The 17,527-nt window shown below is 55.7% G+C and overlaps 2 protein-coding genes across 3 annotated transcripts; both read left to right on the top strand.

The window, feature by feature from the left end:
* The first annotated feature begins 1,335 nt into the window (after positions 1 to 1,335).
* Positions 1,336 to 9,295, top strand: ZNF414 (zinc finger protein 414). 2 transcript variants are annotated; one of them, XM_079770916.1, is made up of 8 exons: positions 1,336 to 1,579; positions 2,234 to 2,543; positions 2,853 to 2,960; positions 3,058 to 3,163; positions 3,625 to 3,962; positions 4,042 to 4,092; positions 4,497 to 4,630; positions 4,729 to 9,295. In XM_079770916.1, exons 1-8 carry the CDS (start codon positions 1,577 to 1,579, stop codon positions 4,798 to 4,800), a joined length of 1,122 nt encoding a protein of 373 aa, XP_079627042.1. In that variant the 5' UTR covers positions 1,336 to 1,576; the 3' UTR covers positions 4,801 to 9,295. The 2 variants fall into 2 exon arrangements, with proteins under 2 accessions (XP_079627042.1, XP_079627043.1); XM_079770917.1 differs by having other exon boundaries at positions 1,343 to 1,579; positions 4,575 to 9,295.
* Positions 9,296 to 9,478: 183 nt separating this feature from the next.
* On the top strand, positions 9,479 to 17,455 carry PRAM1 (PML-RARA regulated adaptor molecule 1). The gene is made up of 10 exons (XM_079770911.1): positions 9,479 to 10,105; positions 11,555 to 12,893; positions 12,980 to 13,046; positions 13,115 to 13,200; positions 15,185 to 15,242; positions 15,341 to 15,449; positions 15,601 to 15,763; positions 15,848 to 15,881; positions 15,972 to 16,006; positions 16,132 to 17,455. The coding sequence occupies exons 1-10, from the start codon at positions 10,007 to 10,009 to the stop codon at positions 16,167 to 16,169; spliced, it is 2,028 nt and encodes a 675-aa protein (XP_079627037.1). The 5' UTR covers positions 9,479 to 10,006; the 3' UTR covers positions 16,170 to 17,455.
* The last annotated feature ends 72 nt before the right edge of the window (positions 17,456 to 17,527 follow it).

The following is a 17,527-nucleotide window of genomic DNA, read 5'->3' as shown; positions in this document are numbered from 1 at the left end:
CTCAGACACCTCATGAATGGTTAAATAATGTATTAAAGAGCTCTGATATCAAAAACACTTCACTGTCCCCCAGTAGCCCATCTTCCAAAGGACAGGCAGGGATTAGATGGTGTACCTCTCCCTGCTGAAAATTCATCAGTGTCTAGACTAGAAACCAGTTCACAAAGCCCTGCATGACCCTCTCTGCACCAAGTTCACTTTCTGTCTTCCACATCCCGCCTCCACTCTGCTGGAGCGCACTGATGTCGCTGTTCCCTGAAAAAGACAAGTCTGTGCCTCCCCATCTCAGGACATTTGTACCAGCTACCTACCCACTTTTCCCAGCGTGCCCTGGCCCCAGGACCTTCCACTGGCTCACTCCTTCCTATCAGGCAACAGCTCAGAAGTCCCCTCACAGAAAGGCTTCCCTGACCCATCACTGTCACATCCTTCTGTTTGTTTGTTTGTTTGTTTTTGGTAGCACTTAATATAACCTAAGATCATTTTCTGCATTTGTTGTTGTCTGTTTTCCCATTTAAAAATGTGAGCGGCTTCTGAGGTCAGGGACGTCTGTCGGCACTGTCCGTTTCTGAGTCCCCAGAGCCTAGCACACAGTAGGTTGGACAGGTGACTCAGTCTGTGCTGCTACACTCAGTGCCATCCTCCAGGAAACACACCTCTCCTGACCGTTAGCTTGCTTCCCACCCTGAGCTGTCACAACGGACCCCCTCCAACCTCAGAACTAAGTGCACTGAAAATGTTTACTGCTGCCCTGGCCAGGGAGCTCAGCTGGTTGGAGTATGGAACCTATACTTCCAGGTTGAGGGTTCCATCCTAGGGGCACATTCAAGGGTCAACCAGTGAATCATGGATTGGTGGAACGACGGATGGATGTCTCTCTCTCCCTTCCTCTAAAATCAATCAATAAAAATTTTAAAAATGTTTTTATTGATTTGATAGAGAGGAAAGGAGAGGGGGAGAGGGAGATATCGATGTGAGAGAAACTTTGATTGTTTGTCTCCTGTAGGCACCCCCACGGGGGATCAAACCTACAACCTAGGCATGTGCCCTGACCCGGAATCAAACCAGTGTGACCTTTCCGTGCATGGGACGACGCTCAACCAACTGAGCACACCGGCCAGGGCAATAAATAAAATTTAAAAAAAAATGTTGACGACTATTGCCAACTTCCTTCAAAGAGGGTGCCCAGTCAACACCACCTCTTCAAAAAGGAGAAGCGTTGTTTATCGCCATTCGAGGGCTGGTGATGGTACGGAATGGGATGGAGATACCCATTTTACAGACGAGTACACGGGCCAGGAAAGGTTTTAATCCTGGATCTCAGCGCACTGACTGTTAACATCGCCCTCAATTTGCAAATCCGCTCCGGGGCTGTTCTGTGGTCCGAGAGGACCCAGATCGCAGGCCCCGCCCCTTCACGGAGCGCCCTGCCCAGGTCCCGCCCATGCTCTCGCGAGAGCTGGGAGGCGGATAATGGCGCCGACGTTAGCGTGAGCTCGCGGCCGCCCAGGGAGCCGCCGCAGCCTCAGTCGGAGCCGCAGGAGCTGCGGGAACAAAAGGCCTAGCCGGGCCCAGGATGGTGAGCGCGGCGCCGGGGACGCGGGTGCGGCGAGCAGCGGGGACTGGAGGGGAGTGGTCCTGTCGCGCACACACCCTCCGGCCAACCCCGCCCCCACATCCGGGTACTCTCCCCGTCACTAGTCATTTGGCTATCACCCTACCCCTACTTCCGGGCCTGGTTTCGACTGGGCCACCCACACTGAGCTCGGGCTCCGCCCCCGGTCTTGATGCAACCGGCCCCCAACACCTCCAAGTTCACCTGCACAGCTCCAGGGCGGAGGGTGTGTATATATATGTATATATATCTACGTCCTCAAACAATCCACGTGGCCACTTCCGGCCTCACCAGCATCTTCCTAACTCCACTCTGTTCAGAGCCTCGCCTTCACAGCCTTTGTCCCGCCTACTCCCTCTAGGCCACGTAGGGGGCCTCCCATCTTCCTAAGTTGGGGAGGAGGGACAGATGTCCACTTCTGCTTTTGGAACACTTCCCAGCTAGCTCCCTGCCCTCCCTTGTGGTAACTCCTTAGGATGGAGCTGACTGGCTCTTGTCTCGGGAGCATTCGCTGCTTCAGGAGTGCACAACGGTCTTTGTGGGGAGGGAGGGTTCCCCTGGCTGGCCCCAGCAGACCCTGGGCCCAGAGGGGTTCTCCCCACTTCTTTTTTCCACCAGGAGGAGGAACCCTCTGTGCCCAGCCCGGACATGCTGATCAATGCGGAGCCCAGCTCCAGTGAGACTGACAAGGAAGTGTCCCCAAGTGTGGCTGCTGCAGCCACCTCCTTCTCCATGGGGGAGGAGTCAGGTCCTGACCAGACAGCCACACCCCCATTGTGGGATCGTGGAGGGTCTGGAGGGGCCCAGCAGGGTGCCTCCTCAGCCCCAGACAGTGGCCAGCCTGGCCCTGGACCTAGCCTTGGCCCAACCAGCACAGTCTCTGGGACCAGTGAGGACCTGCGGCCTCCCAGGCGACGCCCACCACCAGGTGACCTGTGATAGGGCCTAATATGGGGTCACAGGCCCTGGAACCACAGGAGTGAGGAAAACAGAGTATTTCCATACTTGGTGATATCACTGAGTGTGTGCCAGGCTGTGGCTGCTGTGATGAGCCAGGTCAACTCAGCCCCTGCCCTCTGGCAGCTCAGTCCAATGGAGGCGGTAGATGGTAAAGACCCCAGTAGGAAACCATAGGGTAACTCCTGCCTGGTATATGCATGCCTCTCTGGGCAGAGCCCTGGACAGCATGGGGGAGGGCAGGGGAGAGATGGGTGACCTTGCTGTGTACATCCAACAGGAAAGCAGATACCCTGCTCCAGCCTTGGCTGCTGCCTCAGTTTCCCAAGCGTTCGTGACTTGGCACAGCATCTGCGTACCCACTGCCCACCCACACAGTCCCTGGAAGGTAGGGTCAGAGTAGGTGGTGGGAGGCAGGCAGAGTTCCCAGGCTGACCCTTGGCCACCCCACTCCACTCCTCTGTCCTCCACCCCTGCCTTGCCAGGCAAGCTCTTCCGCTGTTCCGCCCTGAACTGCACCGAGACCTTCCCCAGCATGCAGGACCTGGTGGCACACGGCAAGCTGCACTACAAACCCAATCGCTACTTCAAGTGAGACCCTGACCACCCCAACCTCCTTTGGTCCTTGGTGACCAGGCCCTAGGCAGCTCCTGCTCCTGGTGTGGTAGCCAATACCTGGGGTTCGAGCCTTTCTACTTCCCAGTCAGGGGGTGAGTGGGGGAGGGGCCTGGGTCTGAAAGTGGGTGTGGCCTCGGGCAAGACCTGTCCCAGAGAGACTGGTACCTGGAGCAAGTCCCGGGAGGGGTGGGGCTCATGTGGGTGTGGTTCCTCCCAGTCTCTCCTTACCTTCTAAGAGGAAAGCTGATCGCCTAAGTCAAGATTGAGACCTCTTCGTTTTCCCAGGGCTCGGACAGAGTAGGGGGCACTGAGGACAAGCTCCTACCCCGCAGATGGGGAATCTGTGATTTGGGTCTGGGCCCCCTTCCCACGCCCTCGGTAGGCCCCTTCTTGGTCCCCCAGGAGACCCAGCCCAGTCCTGTGTTCGTCCTCAGGTGTGAGAACTGCCTCTTGCGCTTCCGCACGCACCGCTCCCTCTTCAAGCATCTGCATGTTTGCGCTGAGCATGCGCAGAGCCCAGCCCCGCCGCCAGCTCCTGCCCTCGACAAGGAGCCGTCCACGCTCGAGCGCCCCACGGAGTCTGACCCTGCGCTGGGCTTGCAGTACCCGCTACTCGAGCCCCACACGACCCCCGCCCCTGCCCCCACCGGGCCCTTTCTGCCCTACTTGAACCCCGCGTCCTTTGGCCTACACCCCGCGCGCCTGCGTCCCTTCCTGGCTGCCACTCCTGGGCTGCCGGCCTCCAGCGCTGCTGCCTGGAAAAAGAGCCAAGGTGAGTGTGGTGGCGGGGCCGCCAGGAGGGTGGGCTGGGTTTGCTCCATTTATGACCTTGACCCGCCTGTTCACCGCAGGTGCCGGCGGCAGTCCTCGAAGACCCCAGGGCGGCTCCGACGCGCCCGCAGGTGCGTGCAGGTGACCACCAGGGCGGGATGGAGGGGGTTTCTGTCCTGCATCCTCCCAGGCCCAGGAGATGCTGGGAGGCAGCAGTGCCAGCCCCGAAATACAGGATTTTGCCTTTAAAATTACTGGCCCACGCGCCTTCATCTGCACCGGCGTTACCGTGTAAAGCTCGCGCTCTGCGGGGATTCCGGGGATGGGAATGGGGGACACAGAGAAGTCAAGCTCAGTACCCCCAATTTCAGGGGGCACACACCCGGGGGAAATGGATCAGGCAGGACAGACCCTCGGTACCCGCGAGCCGATGGGAATGGATGTCTGAAATGCCCTCGCCCATGACCACCGTCCTCGGTGATGGACCAGACCTCTGGGCTGGGGTCGGGACTGACAGGGTCCCGCCTGCCCGCAGGGCACGCGGCCTCAAGCCGCATTTTGTGGGAGCACACGCGTGGTCGCTACTCGTGCATGCAGTGCACCTTCTCCACAGCCTCGCGGCCCACCATGACCCTTCACCTGGAGGACCACCGCTCCATTGCCCCCGGGGTGGGTAAGGTCGGGGAGCACCAGGGTGGGGAGAGTGGAGGCCCCAGCGGCGAGGGGCGGAGCTGAGGCTCAGCCATTTCCTCCTCTGCCCTACCCAGACCTGGCCCCGTTTGCACCCAAGGTGTCGCTCGCTGCTCTACGAGGGGGAACGTGCAGTTTTCTTGCTCTGAATGCTGAGTAAAGAGTGGGTCATGAGATGCGGGTAGTTGTGTATTTTAGTGGGGCCTGAAATGGATTGGGAGAGGAAATAAAAGAGGCGCAATGAACTGGCCTATGCTGTCTGGGTCGCTTGCCCTCTGATGCTCAGCTGCCTGTCCAGCAGTCTTGGGCACCCCCCCATCTTGAGAAGGGCAGGCCTCCTCTCACGCACGACCCACTTATATCCCACCTTCCCTGTTACCTCAACCCTGGGACCAGCTTCCAGCTCAGTCCTGCCACTGCCTGCTGTCCTGTCACTTCCGGAAACCGGATGGGATGGAAATTTCCGGGTTTGTTTGTTTGTTTATTGTCTTGGGAGTCAGTGGAGAGGACCGGCAGGGAGGCTGGTCCTGAGAAAGTGCTGAGGTTGGCCCAGCTAGAGCCCTCCAGGTCCTTAGGCCAATGATAATCCACAGGGAGGTGACAGGACAGAGGGCAGTGCCAGAGCTCGCAGAGCTGGGCCTTCTATTGCAGGCTAGGACTCAGGCCTCAGCCTTGTCCTGGGTTTTTCCCCCTGCCCCAGCCCTAAGGAGAAGAGTGGGTCAAGGTCAGCCCTGGAGAGCCTGGGTTCCCCCCCCCCCTCCTTATCCCTCCCCATCCTGGTCCTGTTTCCCTTCCTTCATGGGGAGTCAGGCCTGGGCCAGGGTTGGAATTTTGGTGCCACACTGCTGTCTCGGCCCTGCTGTCACTGAAATCTGTGGGCCAAGCTTCCTGGTATGGAAGTCCCAGGTGTTATTGGCAGCCACCACTCAGGCTGGTTCTACCACCTTCCAGCCCCATGGTACTCCTAGCCCAGGCCTCTGCCCTCTACCCTTCCTGGGCACCAGAAGCAATTCCTCCTGCCCTTCTCTCCACCCCCACCCCCTGTCTGAATACCCTGAAACGGTCTCTTCTGATTGTGCCTCTCCCCTTCCTATACCCTTCAGTGGCTCCCTATAGTTCTCTAGATGAAGATCCTGTTCACCTAGTAGCTCACAAGGCCCCCATCGTGAACCTTCCCATTCCCTCCCAGGGCCACACAGACCATCTTCTCCCTTCTCCTCCCTGAATACAGACTGCCTGTGAGCAAGCACATGAGTGAACACCTGCAGTCCCCTGCTGAGATGGTTGTTACTCAGCACCAGCTGTGGAGTTAGATGGAGTCAGGGAAGCGGCTCCAGGGCCCTCTGGGCTCCCCCTTCTCAGCTAGAAGCCTTATAGCCATGACTGGTGGCCCTCAGCTTCCCTACATCTCACTTGTTTCGTCTTATAATGAGTGCCTTGATGCTCATCCCTGGTTCCCTGGTGAGGATTCATAGAGGGACTGAGGAGAGGGGGTGGGGACTTGGGAAATGTTTGCAAGTGATTCACATCTCCAGCCGCCAAGCCCATGGCTACCTCAACCTTTGCAAGAGCCTGGGGAGGAGGTGGGGCAGGGTCAAGAGGCCCATTTTACCGATAGCGAAGGTGAAGGTAGGTGGGTGGGTAAGCTCACTCTCTAGCCAGGCCCAGTTTCAAGTCACTCGCTGATTCTGCACCCTCCTTGGAGCTGGGCACAGTTACTACCAGGCAGCAGGGTCCACATTCCCAAAGCCCTAGTCCCAGGCTTTCCCGTATCTCCAGGGACAGGACTTAGTGATTCTGGTTCCCTAGGACCCCAGGGTACCAGCCCCCCTAGCTTTCCTTCCCCATCAAGTCCCTCATTTAGCCATCCCCAATTCCAGTCTGTCAGGACTTTTCCAGAGAGACCAAGAGCCAATATCTTGGTCCAGTTCCCCCCACACCCACCATACCCAGCCCATCACCCATATAGATGCAGCCACCCCTCCCATGAGAACTAAGGGCCCATAGCTACTACTGCCCCTTTGGAGGCAGTGGGAACTGCCCTGAGGCTGAGAGAGCCGGGTCAGCACTTGGCCTGGGCACCCTGACCACTCCAAAGCCGACTTCCTCCCTCATCCCCTTCCAACTCCTATACTATCTTTTGTCTGCTCACTTGAAAAGTATCACTGCTCCCAGTGTCCCTTCTAGGCTGCTGCAGCCCCTGCCCTCCTGCCTAACCTATGACCCCTCAGAAGGTCCCCCTACCCCACCTCAACTCCAGGATGCCTGAAAGCTGTCCTCTTAGGCCCAGGCATGCCCAGCACGGCACCCAGGAGTGTCAGTCTGAGGGAGAATGAGAGGAGGCCAGCACTCGCCTTGTACAGCTGCCCCCACGGAGGCAGGTGGGCTAGAGACTGCAGGTTCATGTTGAACAGGCTGAGCCACTCCAAGTGTCCATCCACCGCCTGGCAGTTGTCCAGCACCAGTTCGGTCGCTGGTGTTGCTGGTGGATGTCCCCTCAGCTGGGAAAGGGGAGGTAAGATTCCTGACCTGGGCTGAGCACCCCCGTCCAGGGCTCCTGACTCCTTGTGGCCTCAGGACCCACCACCCACGTGCTCAGTCCTCTAGGTCAGTGGTCGGCAAACTCATTAGTCAACAGAGCCAAATATCAACAGTACAAGGATTGAAATTTCTTTTGAGAGCCGAAAACCGACTTCTGCGCATGGGCCACGAAGTTTCAATTCCACTGTACGTGCACGCCCGCACGCGGTATTTTGTGGAAGAGCCACACTCAAGGGGCCAAAGAGCCGCATGTGGCTCGCGAGCCGCAGTTTGCTGACCACTGCTCTAGGTGGCTGCACCAGCTGCCAACCCTCAACCACCCACCACCCACCCACATTAGGGAAGGCAGGTACACTGCTCCTGGCTCTTGCACAAGAACTGGGTGCACCAGCTTCGATTCCCCATGCACGCTCAGAACCCCAGCTCACCTCTCTGGCCCTCAGAGTTCCACACACTTGCCTGACGAACCCCCACCAACACCAATTTCCCAAGGCAGACGCTGGATTAGGTTCCCCAGCTAGCTGCAGGTCCATGTTCAAGGCTTCGTGCCTCCAGAAAGTGCCGAACATACAAAGAGGACTGGGGGTCATGTGCCCTCTGGGGACTGTGCCAGGAGCCTGTGGGCTCTCCCCACAGGGACTCAGCCAGGGAGGGACCCTCTAGAATTCTGTGCTGAAAGTGTCCACACGCCCAGGAGTCTTCCCGGAGCCTGGGGAGTCACTGGCTGTCATTCATTCAATTCTTCAGCTTACCTTATATGCTCTCAGCCAGTCAACCCTGTTCTTTCATTCATCCTTTCCCTCTCACCAAACCTGTGAGGTGGTGGCTGGTCCTGGAGACCCAGAGAGGACCCAAATCTCATCATCCCTGGCTTCCTGTGACCCCTGTTCAGAGGGGGACCCACATCTGGAAATGTGACTAAGAATGCATGTCCCTGTGCAGGGACAGGGATTCACAGACCAAGTTCCAGAATCCTCAGGCTGTACTCTTAAGGCAGACATACAACAGGCAGTCATTTCCAGATGTGCTGCCTGTGGCCTTCATGGCAGGGCAGGGCAGGCAAAAGAAGGGCTCCGGCTGGGAATGCAAGTCCTCAAGACAGAAAGAGCCTCCTTCCCTGTCTCCACTAAATCTTTCTGGATCCTTTTGGAAATGTCCAGGATCACCTGCCAGGTGTGATCTGTAAACTAGCAGCATGGGCCTTACCTGGGATGTTGCGGATACTGAGGCCTCACCACTGACTGGAAGCAGACCCTGCATTTTAATAATGGGGACAGATGGGCAGGTGACTGATGGGCACCGGTGTTTCTCAATTAGCTGCACATTAGAATCACTCAGCAAGTGTCTAGGTGTGGCCACACCCAAACCAATTATGTCAATTTCTGGGTGCTTCTATGTCTTTGTGAATTCCTCAAACAACCCCAATGCATGGCCAAACAGAACCAGGGCTCTGCACTCTCCCAATGAACTGACCTCCAGGGGGCCTTATCTGGCTGGGCCCCCCATCCTAACTGCACTGGTCTTGCCCACTACCTTTACCCCATCTTCCTTGGCCTCCAAGCTGTCTTGATTTTCTTCCCATCCTCTGTCCACTGGGAACCTGGGGTGTCCTCAGACTCCCTCCCTAGGGCCAAAGCCTTGGATACTACTACCCACCTTCAAATCTGCCATCTCAGTGGGCCATCCATGGCCCCATGTAACATGTGCCCCTGCAACAGGGAAGTCTTGCTCAAAGCTGGGAATTGGACCACAGAGAAGTGTTAATATGAGGAAGGCAGGTGAGGTAATGAGCAAAAAGGCTTCACCTGCCCTAGCTGATTTGGCTCAGTGGATAGAGGGGTTCTGGGTTCGATTCCTGTCAAGGGCACATGCCTGGGTTGTGGGCTTGATCCCCAGTAGGGGGCATGCAGGAGGCAACCAATTAATGATTCTCATCATTGATGTTTCTATCTCTCCCTTCCTCTGAAATCAATAAAAATATTTTTATTTACTTTTTAAAAATATTTTTTATTGATTTTTTACAGAGAGGAAGGGAGAGGGATAGAGAGTTAGAAACATCGATCAGCTGCCTCCTACACACCTCCCACCGGGGATGTGCCTGCAACCAAGGTACATGCCCTTGACCGGAATCGAACCTGGGACCCTTTAGTTCACAGGCCGATGCTCTATCCACTGAGCCAAACCTGTTAGGGCTAAAAATGTATATATATTTTAAAAAGACCTCATGCCAAAACTAGTTTGGCTCAGTGGATAGAGCATCGGCCTTCGGACTGAAAGGTCCCAGGTTTGATTCCAGTCAAGGGTATGTACCTTGGTTGCGGGCACATCCCCAATAGGAGGTGTGCAGGAGGCAGCTGATCGATGTTTCTCTCTCATCGATGTTTCTAACTCTCTATCCCTCTCCCGTCCTCTCTGTAAAAAATCAATAATATATATATATATATATATATATTTTTAAAAGTCCTCACCCATCACACTCACTGGACTCCTTGGTCTCCCGCCCAGAGCAGACTGTGCCCCCTCTCCACTGAGAACTCCCCTTCTGGAGGCTCTGGCTGAAATTGGCCTCCGCCTGTCTCTGCTGGCAGGAGGTCTGGCACCAATTAGCCGGGCATGTGGTGGGACTGAGGGGGAGAGACACTGCAGAGAGCCAAGAAACTGGTGACTGTGTTGTGAATGCGCTGACCTCCAATGCATGAAGTGCAGAGACAGTAGCAGGCAGGTCAGGAACTCAAGAAGTGCTGGACAGGAAGGATCTGGAGACAAGCCCGGCTGTCCCCGCCTCCTTTCCTTCCTCCTCTGCCCTCTCCACCTATGGGGCCTGTGGAGCAGAAGCCACAGTCACTTCCTGAAAGCAACAGCCCCAGTTCAGTTCCCACTCTCACCGTAACCCATCACCTGCCTGCCGCCATGGTAAGTGAGTCCCCAAGCCCTGGGAGAGCCCCCACTGGTTGGAGGCAAGGGGTGCCATGGGTGAGAATTGGGGGGCATATTCCAAGAGTACAGTGGCAGAGAAAAGCCACCTGGGAAACAGTTAGGACCAGCACCAAGGCCCAGAGATATGAAGCAGCCGGGACACACAGTCCAAGCTCCAAGGGGCCCAGGCTGTGACTACAATTATAGGGGGATTAGTGGGACTGCTCAGACAACGCCCCCTCGGGTCGGCATGAACAGCAACCTGGTAATGGAGAGGTAGGGTGAGCACACCCAGGGTGAGCACAGGGGTTTCCAGTGGGTGACAAAGTGGGTCTGGCACCCGCTGCTTGCCCCCACCCAGTCACCCAAGGTGTGACCTGGCCCTGTGGGTCACCTGGGAGCCCTTGCTCCAACTCACCAGGTAGGGGCCTTTCACAGAGGCATTTCAAGCCAGAGTAGTGGCCTTTTCTCACATTCTCTGAATAGGAAAGTGAAACATAACCAGGGGGAGAGGCCATGCTTTTCTGACCTTCCCTTCCTTCCCCCAATCTCCTTAACCCCAGGTGATTCCAGGTTTCGGGGAGCCTGTGGCAGGGCCGCCTCTGTGGGACTTGTCATTAGAGCAGGCCTGGCCTAGTTTGTGCATCTGTCTGTGTATAACCAATGGTATGGATGATCAGCACTAGACCTAGGACAGACTGTGTGTGCCATAGATGACAGTGCCTGACCGTGCTTGTGCTTGAGGGTGGGGAGGGGGTCTGCCTACCATTTCTCATGGGCATTATTGACTGAGTGTCCCCGGCCATCACTATGGGCATCTGGGACTGAGAAACCCTGCACCACATTTGCCTCCAGGTTCCCAAGTATCTCTGCATCTATCTATGTGAGTCTGTGACCATCAGATTGGATGTGGCTGAGTATATGCCAGACTTTGTGGCCTCTATGTTCTTTATTTCAACAAATATTTACTGAGCACCTACTGTGTGCTAGGCACTGGGAGGACAGCAACGAAATGAGCCAAGTCACTGCATTTAAAAAGCAATAGAAGTACAAAAAACGAAAGAAAAAGGAAAAAAATAAATCTAAGTGACATAAATATGATGATACATGGTGGCAGGTACTAAAAGAAAAATCGTGCAGGTTGGAGACTCAGGGTTAACAGGCTCCCTCTGGCTGCTGTGGGGGTACTAATCAGAGATGGAGGGTGGGCAGGAGTCTAGGGAGGAGGCAATGGGAAGGTGCATCTAATGGGTGACAGTGCTGCAGACAGTGAGAAGTGGTTGGATTCCGGATGTAATTTGCAATTAAAACAGAAGGAACTGGAGACATGGGGTAAAAGAACAAGGAAGGGGTGTGTGTGTGTCTGTGACCATGTCCATGTTTCTCCATGTTGGTTCTTTACACAACTCCTGTGTGTACCAGACCCTGACTGACTGTGTCCTCTAGGGGAGCCATCAGGACTTCCGGAGCCTTCAAGCAAAGTTCCAGGCCTCTCAGCCTGAGCCCAGTGAACTCCCCCCAAAATCTCCAAAGCCTGAGTTCAAGAAACTCCTCAGAAAGTTTCCACAGCCTGAGCCCACTGAGCAGTCTAAGAAGCCCCCACAGCCCGAGTTCACTGATCTGCCCAGGAAGCCCCCACAGCCCGAGTTCACTAATTTGCCCAGGAAGCCCCCACAGCCCGAGTTCACTGATCTGCCCAGGAAGCCCCCACAGCCCGAGTTCACTAATTTGCCCAGGAAGCCCCCACAGCCCGAGTTCACTGATCTGCCCAGGAAGCCCCCACAGCCCAGGTTCACTGATCTGCCCAAGAAGCCCTCCAAATCTGAGTTCAGTGAACTCTACAAGAAGTTCCCACCACTGGAGGCCACTGTGCTCCCCAGGAAGCCCCTGCAGCATGAGGTCAGTGAGGCCCCTCAGAAGGCCTTACAGCTGGAGCCCAGTGCACTTGCCCAGAAGCCCCAGCAGCCTGACCTCAGCAACCCCACCAGGCCTCCCACAGAACCCAAATTCACTACATTCCCCAGAAAGTCCTGGCAGCCCGAGTCCAATGAGGCTTTCCTGAAGGCCTCACAGCCCGAGTTCAGTAACTTTCCAAAGAAGCCCCCACACCCTGAGTTCAGAAAGCCCCAGCAGCCTCAGATGCCCCCCTGGAAGCCTGAGACCAGTGAGCCCCACCCCAACTTTTCACAGCCTGACTTCAGTGCCTTTCCAAAAAAGACCCCACCACCTCAGCTGAGTAACCTCCCCAGGACGTCCTCAGAGCCCGAGGTCTGTGTGTTTCCCAAGAGACCCCAGCAGTCTGAATTCAAAGCACTTTCTAAGCCCCCAAAGCCCAAGCTGGACAGCCTCCCCAGGACGTCCTCAGAGCCCGAGATCAGCTTATACCCCAGGAAGTTTCCACAATCAGAGGGCCAGGGCCCCCCCCGCAAGTTTTCACAGCCTGAAACCAATGCTCTGCCCAAGAAGCCCCGGCAGGCAGTGTTCTTTGGGGATCACTCTAGAAAGCCCCCACTGCCTGGCTCTGTTTCGGAGAGCTCCCTGCCCAAAGCTGTTGCGGGCTCCAGCCCCAGATTCCCACTCAGCCCAGGGTTTGGAGTGAGGCAACAGAAGTCAGGAGTTCTCATTCATGGTAGAGGGTCAAGGCTGGGCCTCAAACCCGGCCACCCACCACGGCAGAGGCCTCTGCCTCCAGTCAGCAGCCTGGGACCTCCGCCAGCCAAACCCCCGCTGCCCCCGGGCCTCAAGGATGTCCAGAGCTTTCAGAGACCCTCAGCAGCAGTCACAAGTGAGTCGGGACACCCCAGGCTGAAAGGAAGGGGGCAGAGGCTCCCTGGCCGTGCCTGCCTCCTTCCTGCTCTCTTCTTTCCACAGCTCTACAGAAGACCTGCTCTTCTGCTGGAATCCACTTCCAGGCCAGACAGCCTAAGGCTATCCTGCAGTGAGTGTGGAGAATAAGGGGATACATACAGGTGCCAGTCATGGGCCTGAAAGAGGCCCTTATCTCAGGTACCCCTGCAGGGACTCAGAGGAGATCTACGAGCTGTACGATGATGTGGAGCTGACAGACTCCAGCCCCAGCCCCAAGGGCAAAGGTTTGTTGGCAGCGGGCTGGACACAGCCAGCCTGGGCACTGGGGACCTATCTGCTGCAAGGGCCTTTTCTGCCATTCTGTTCCCTGGCAGAGCAGGGGAGCAAGCAGAGAGGAGGAGGGGCTTTCAGAAAGTTCACACCAGTTCCTGATGGGCAGCACAGCATAGTGAAGCCAGGATAGAGGCCAAGAGCCAGTGAACATGATGTAGCCAGGGCAGAGCGGTGGCCCAGGATGGTGAGAGTGGAAGAGTCGGGTAAAAAGCGGCAAGAGGACTTGGCAGTGTATTACACAGGAGCGAGAGGGAGCGAGGGAGCTTGCCTTGGGCCTGGTTGTAGAGGGAAACCGTCCCTGAATCGGGTAAAAGAAAGGTGTCGGGGTCCCTCATAGATCTGTTGTGTTGGAGGTGCCTGAGGACTTGGGCCTGGACACAGGGTATGTCCCTGACACCTCTCTGAGTGCTCTGGGTTCCAAAGGCCCCTTCTCTCTCCCTCCTTCCAAGTCTGCTCCTGGAGAGCAGGAGGCTAGCCTAGCAGGCCCACACCTCCAGCCCAGCAACAGGTTTAATGCCTTCACCAACACTGAATGAAAACAAAAAGTGCTTCCACATAAGCACTTCACATGTGTGTCACTGAACCTGCACAGACCCCTACCCAAGGCAATGTCATGCCCACTTTACAGATGGGGAAGCTTGAGGATCTGAGGAGTATCTTGTTGCACTTACACAGCCAGAACACACAAGTTCAGGCCCCCTGCTTCCAAATTGCTTCCCTGCCCTGGCTTTGGAAGGGCCTCCTGTGGGGGAACCTTCCATCAGGGGTGTCTTTAGGATGCTACCTCTCCCTCCCCGTTAGGACCTCCCACCTGATCTGCTGCTTCTGTGGCTACTTCTCCTGAGCTTTCTCCAGGGGCTGCTTACAAAAGCCCTCGTTAGCAGTTAGCAGAGCTTTCTCACAGGGCCCCTCATTCTGCTCTAAATGTGGCTCTGTGGGGTCTGTTGGGGACATGGACATGGGAAGGGAATGCCTGTGGCCACTCCACTTCCAGCAGCCTTGCAGGCATGGCCCACACCTCCCCCTTCCCCAACTCCAACCACCCAGAGCAATAGCTGCTCCACACCCTCACACAGCTGAAGGTCAGGCCCACCTTTTCCCCAGGATCCAAACAGGAGCCAGCCTTTCCCCATGGGGCCTGCTCAGGGTCACATTGCCAAGAAGCTTGGGTCACAGGTCCACCAGGTCCATCCCACACCCATGTTCAGTGATGTGCTCTGTGCTACAATGGGTTTGTAGACTGCACCCATTGGGTGACCATCCCTGGTCTGGGCAGCCTCTGGAAGAAATAGCAGCAGCTGGAGGGGGTATTCTGGGTGGGACCATGGATGGCACCATCAACTGAGCATCAGGTGGAGGCTGGAGGCAAGCTCAATGCCTGAAGGGGCAAGAGCACCAAGCAGATACCCTCTCAGTGTGCTGCTTGAGCCTTCACTCTCCCGTTCATGAGGCTCCCATGTAAGCCAATCCCATGACCAACAGCCTCCTACCGGGAAGGCTGGTCACTTGCCAGAAGTCTGCCCCACCCTGGGAGACCCCTCATAGTCCAGTCTCATTATTAGCTAGGCCAGTCCAAGAAATGCAATCCATTGGCCCCTTCTTAGAGGCTTAGTTTGCCTCCAGGAAATGCTTTTGCCTCATTTTTAACCCAAATTTCATAATTCCCACAACCCAATCTGCTCTAGGCACCAGACATGAAATGGCCTCAAAAGCGTACAAATCCTGTCTCTCTACCACTTACCATCTGGGTGACCTTAGGCAGGTTACTTTACCTCCCAGAGCCTTGTTTCCTTATCAGCAAGTTGGAAATGACATGAATAAGGGGGAATGTCTTGAAAGCTGACAGAGGGAAGGCTCAACTCACGATCAAGTGACCAGGGTTAAGAGAGGCCAAGCCAATGGTCTGTCCTAATATGGTGTTCTGACTGCCCCCAGGTGAAGTGCCATCTATCCAGCAACCCCCCAGGAAGCCACCACAAGACCCTGAGCTCAGGTACCACAGGGCAAAGCAGGGAGGGGCCGAGCTCTGGAATAGCTGTGGAAGGGGACCCCTGAGGTGCTCATAAGCACCTAATTCCCTGAGGGACTCAGGAAAGAAAAGGCACCTCAGCCACAGCAGTTGCTGCCTGTGGACCCTAAGGCCCTGAAGAAAATCCGGAAGGCTGCGAAAGCTGAGAGGGAATTCCGGAAGAAGTTCAAGGTGTGGCAAGAGCCCTGGGAGGGCTGGGGTCAGTCCTGTTGCCCAAGGCCCCTGGGGTTGGTGGGGGAGTGTGTGTGTGTGCGTGTGGGGGGGGGGGGGGAGCGGGGGGGGGCGATCAGCACAGCCAAAGCTCTAACATGCCCCTCCCCAGTTTGAGGGGGAGATTGTGATTCAGACAAAGATGATGATTGACCCCAATGCCAAGACACGGCGTGGGGGTGGGAAGCACCTGGGGATCCGGCGTGGGGAGATCCTGGAGGTGATCGAGTTCACCAACAAGGAGGAGATGCTGTGCCGGGATACCAAGGGCAAGTGTGAGTAAGCTGGGCTGGTAGCCCTGGGGAGACAGGCCCTACACTGCCAGACCAATAATTCACCCATCCCTGCTCTTTCTGCAGATGGCTACGTGCCCAGAATTGCATTGCTGCCCTTGTGAGTGCTGCTGTGATTGGAGGTGGGGTGGGTGTTGATGGGCCCAGGGGTGACCTCTGCCTCTGCTAACCCAACTGTACTCTCCACCAGGGAAACGGAGGTGTATGACGACGTTGGCTTCTGGGGTATGTAGATGTTCAGGTCGGGTTGGGGCGGGGAGGGCACAGCATCTTAGGAAGGGGTAAGCCCCCACCCTACTTCCCCAGGAGATGCTTATGAGGGGTCACTGGAAGTCACCCTTCCTCTGTAGACCCTCTAGAAAGCCAACCATTCCCGAGAGGACAATAAAGCCTGCAGGTGTGGGGACCCAGGACAACCACCCACTAACGCAGGATTCCTGGATCCCAGCTTAGAGGCCACAGAACTGCCAAGGCTCACGCCTGACCACATACATGGACCACATAAAGCCTTTCTTTAAAGTGATCACTGCTTCTTGTTTTTTCTTTCCCACTTGACAGGCACACAGTGTAGAGACATGATCAAACACTCAGGGATCTATGGGGTTGACCCCCTCCTTCATGTTCTCACCCCTCAGGGATAAAGGCTAGGAGAAAAGTGTGGCAGGGAGAAGGTGGCAAGGAAACTAGTACCCTGATAGACTTCAAGGTTTGAATTCCTGTGACAGCCCTGTCAGCTGCCAATCATGATTGAGAGGGAGTTGGGCAGGACACATCCAACACTGCCCCTCCACATGCAGCAACTGCTGCTCCTTATAGGCTGCAAGCAGCTGCCTAGCCCAAGTGGACCCATGTATGAGGTCACATTTTGGTGGTGGTAGCCCAGTTTTTTTTTGTGTTTTTTTTTAATATATTTTTATTGAATTCAGAGAGGCAAGGTGAGGGAGAGAGAAACATCAATGATGAGAGAGAATCATGCATCGGCTGCCTCCTGCAGGCCCCACACTGGGGATCGAGTCCACAACCCAGGCATATGCCCTTGGCTGGAATCAAACCTGGGACCCTTCAGTCCGAAGGCCGATGCTCTATCTACTGAGCCAAACCAGCTAGGGCGGGGGGGAACCCAGTTCTGATACAGCCCAGGAACTAAGTTCAGCCTGAACCTCTACGGGGCTAAACATGCTCAGAAACTCACACCCTGCTTAGTCTGTTTTAGTGAAGAAAAGCTATTATGAACTGAATATTTGGTGTCTTCCCCCTCCCCCACTCCAATCCTAATGCCCAATTTGAGAGGCAATTAGGTCTATTATCTCTAAGAAAGCTCTTTTGTCCTTTCTACCATGTAAGGTAACAGAAGGCTTCTTGAACCAGGATCTGGCTCTCTCACCGGACAGAGACTGCCAGCATTTTGATCTTGGACTTCTGAGCCTCCCGACTGTGACAAATCAATTTGTTGTTTATAAACCACCCAGCTTATGGTATTTTTGTTATAGCAGCCAGAGCAGACTAAGACAAAAGCTGAAATGGAAATGAACCTGATGCAGTGTCTGTACCCCTTTAAGAAACTGCACAGAAGGGAGACAGGACAGCTAACAGCCAAGTCTCCATTACCAACACAAGGGATTTCAAGTCCACTCAGGATAAAGTTTCCATAGTTAGTTCCTAAAGGGGCAGGGTCCACAGAGAAGCAAGAATGGGGATGAGACTCCTGGTGTTCACAGCTCCAAAGGTAGAAAGGAGACTGAGTGG

This window comes from Cnephaeus nilssonii, assembly GCF_951640355.1.
Source record: "Cnephaeus nilssonii genome assembly, chromosome: 5".
Lineage (NCBI taxonomy): Eukaryota > Metazoa > Chordata > Mammalia > Chiroptera > Vespertilionidae > Cnephaeus > Cnephaeus nilssonii.
This window is presented reverse-complemented; position numbering and strand designations above follow the sequence as displayed.

What these genes read in the sequence shown, in the direction of transcription:
- PRAM1 (XM_079770911.1), top strand. Translation starts at nt 10,007, where the DNA reads ATGGGGCCTGTGGAGCAGAAGCCACAGTCACTTCCTGAAAGCAACAGC. An exon ending in ATCACCTGCCTGCCGCCATG is followed by an intron (nt 10,106 to 11,554) that starts GTAAGTGAGTCC and finishes TGTGTCCTCTAG; the next exon opens with GGGAGCCATCAGGACTTCCG. An exon ending in CCGGGATACCAAGGGCAAGT is followed by an intron (nt 15,764 to 15,847) that starts GTGAGTAAGCTG and finishes CTCTTTCTGCAG; the next exon opens with ATGGCTACGTGCCCAGAATT.
- ZNF414 (XM_079770916.1), top strand. An exon ending in CAGGCGACGCCCACCACCAG is followed by an intron (nt 2,544 to 2,852) that starts GTGACCTGTGAT and finishes TACATCCAACAG; the next exon opens with GAAAGCAGATACCCTGCTCC. An exon ending in ACCGCTCCATTGCCCCCGGG is followed by an intron (nt 4,631 to 4,728) that starts GTGGGTAAGGTC and finishes TGCCCTACCCAG; the next exon opens with ACCTGGCCCCGTTTGCACCC.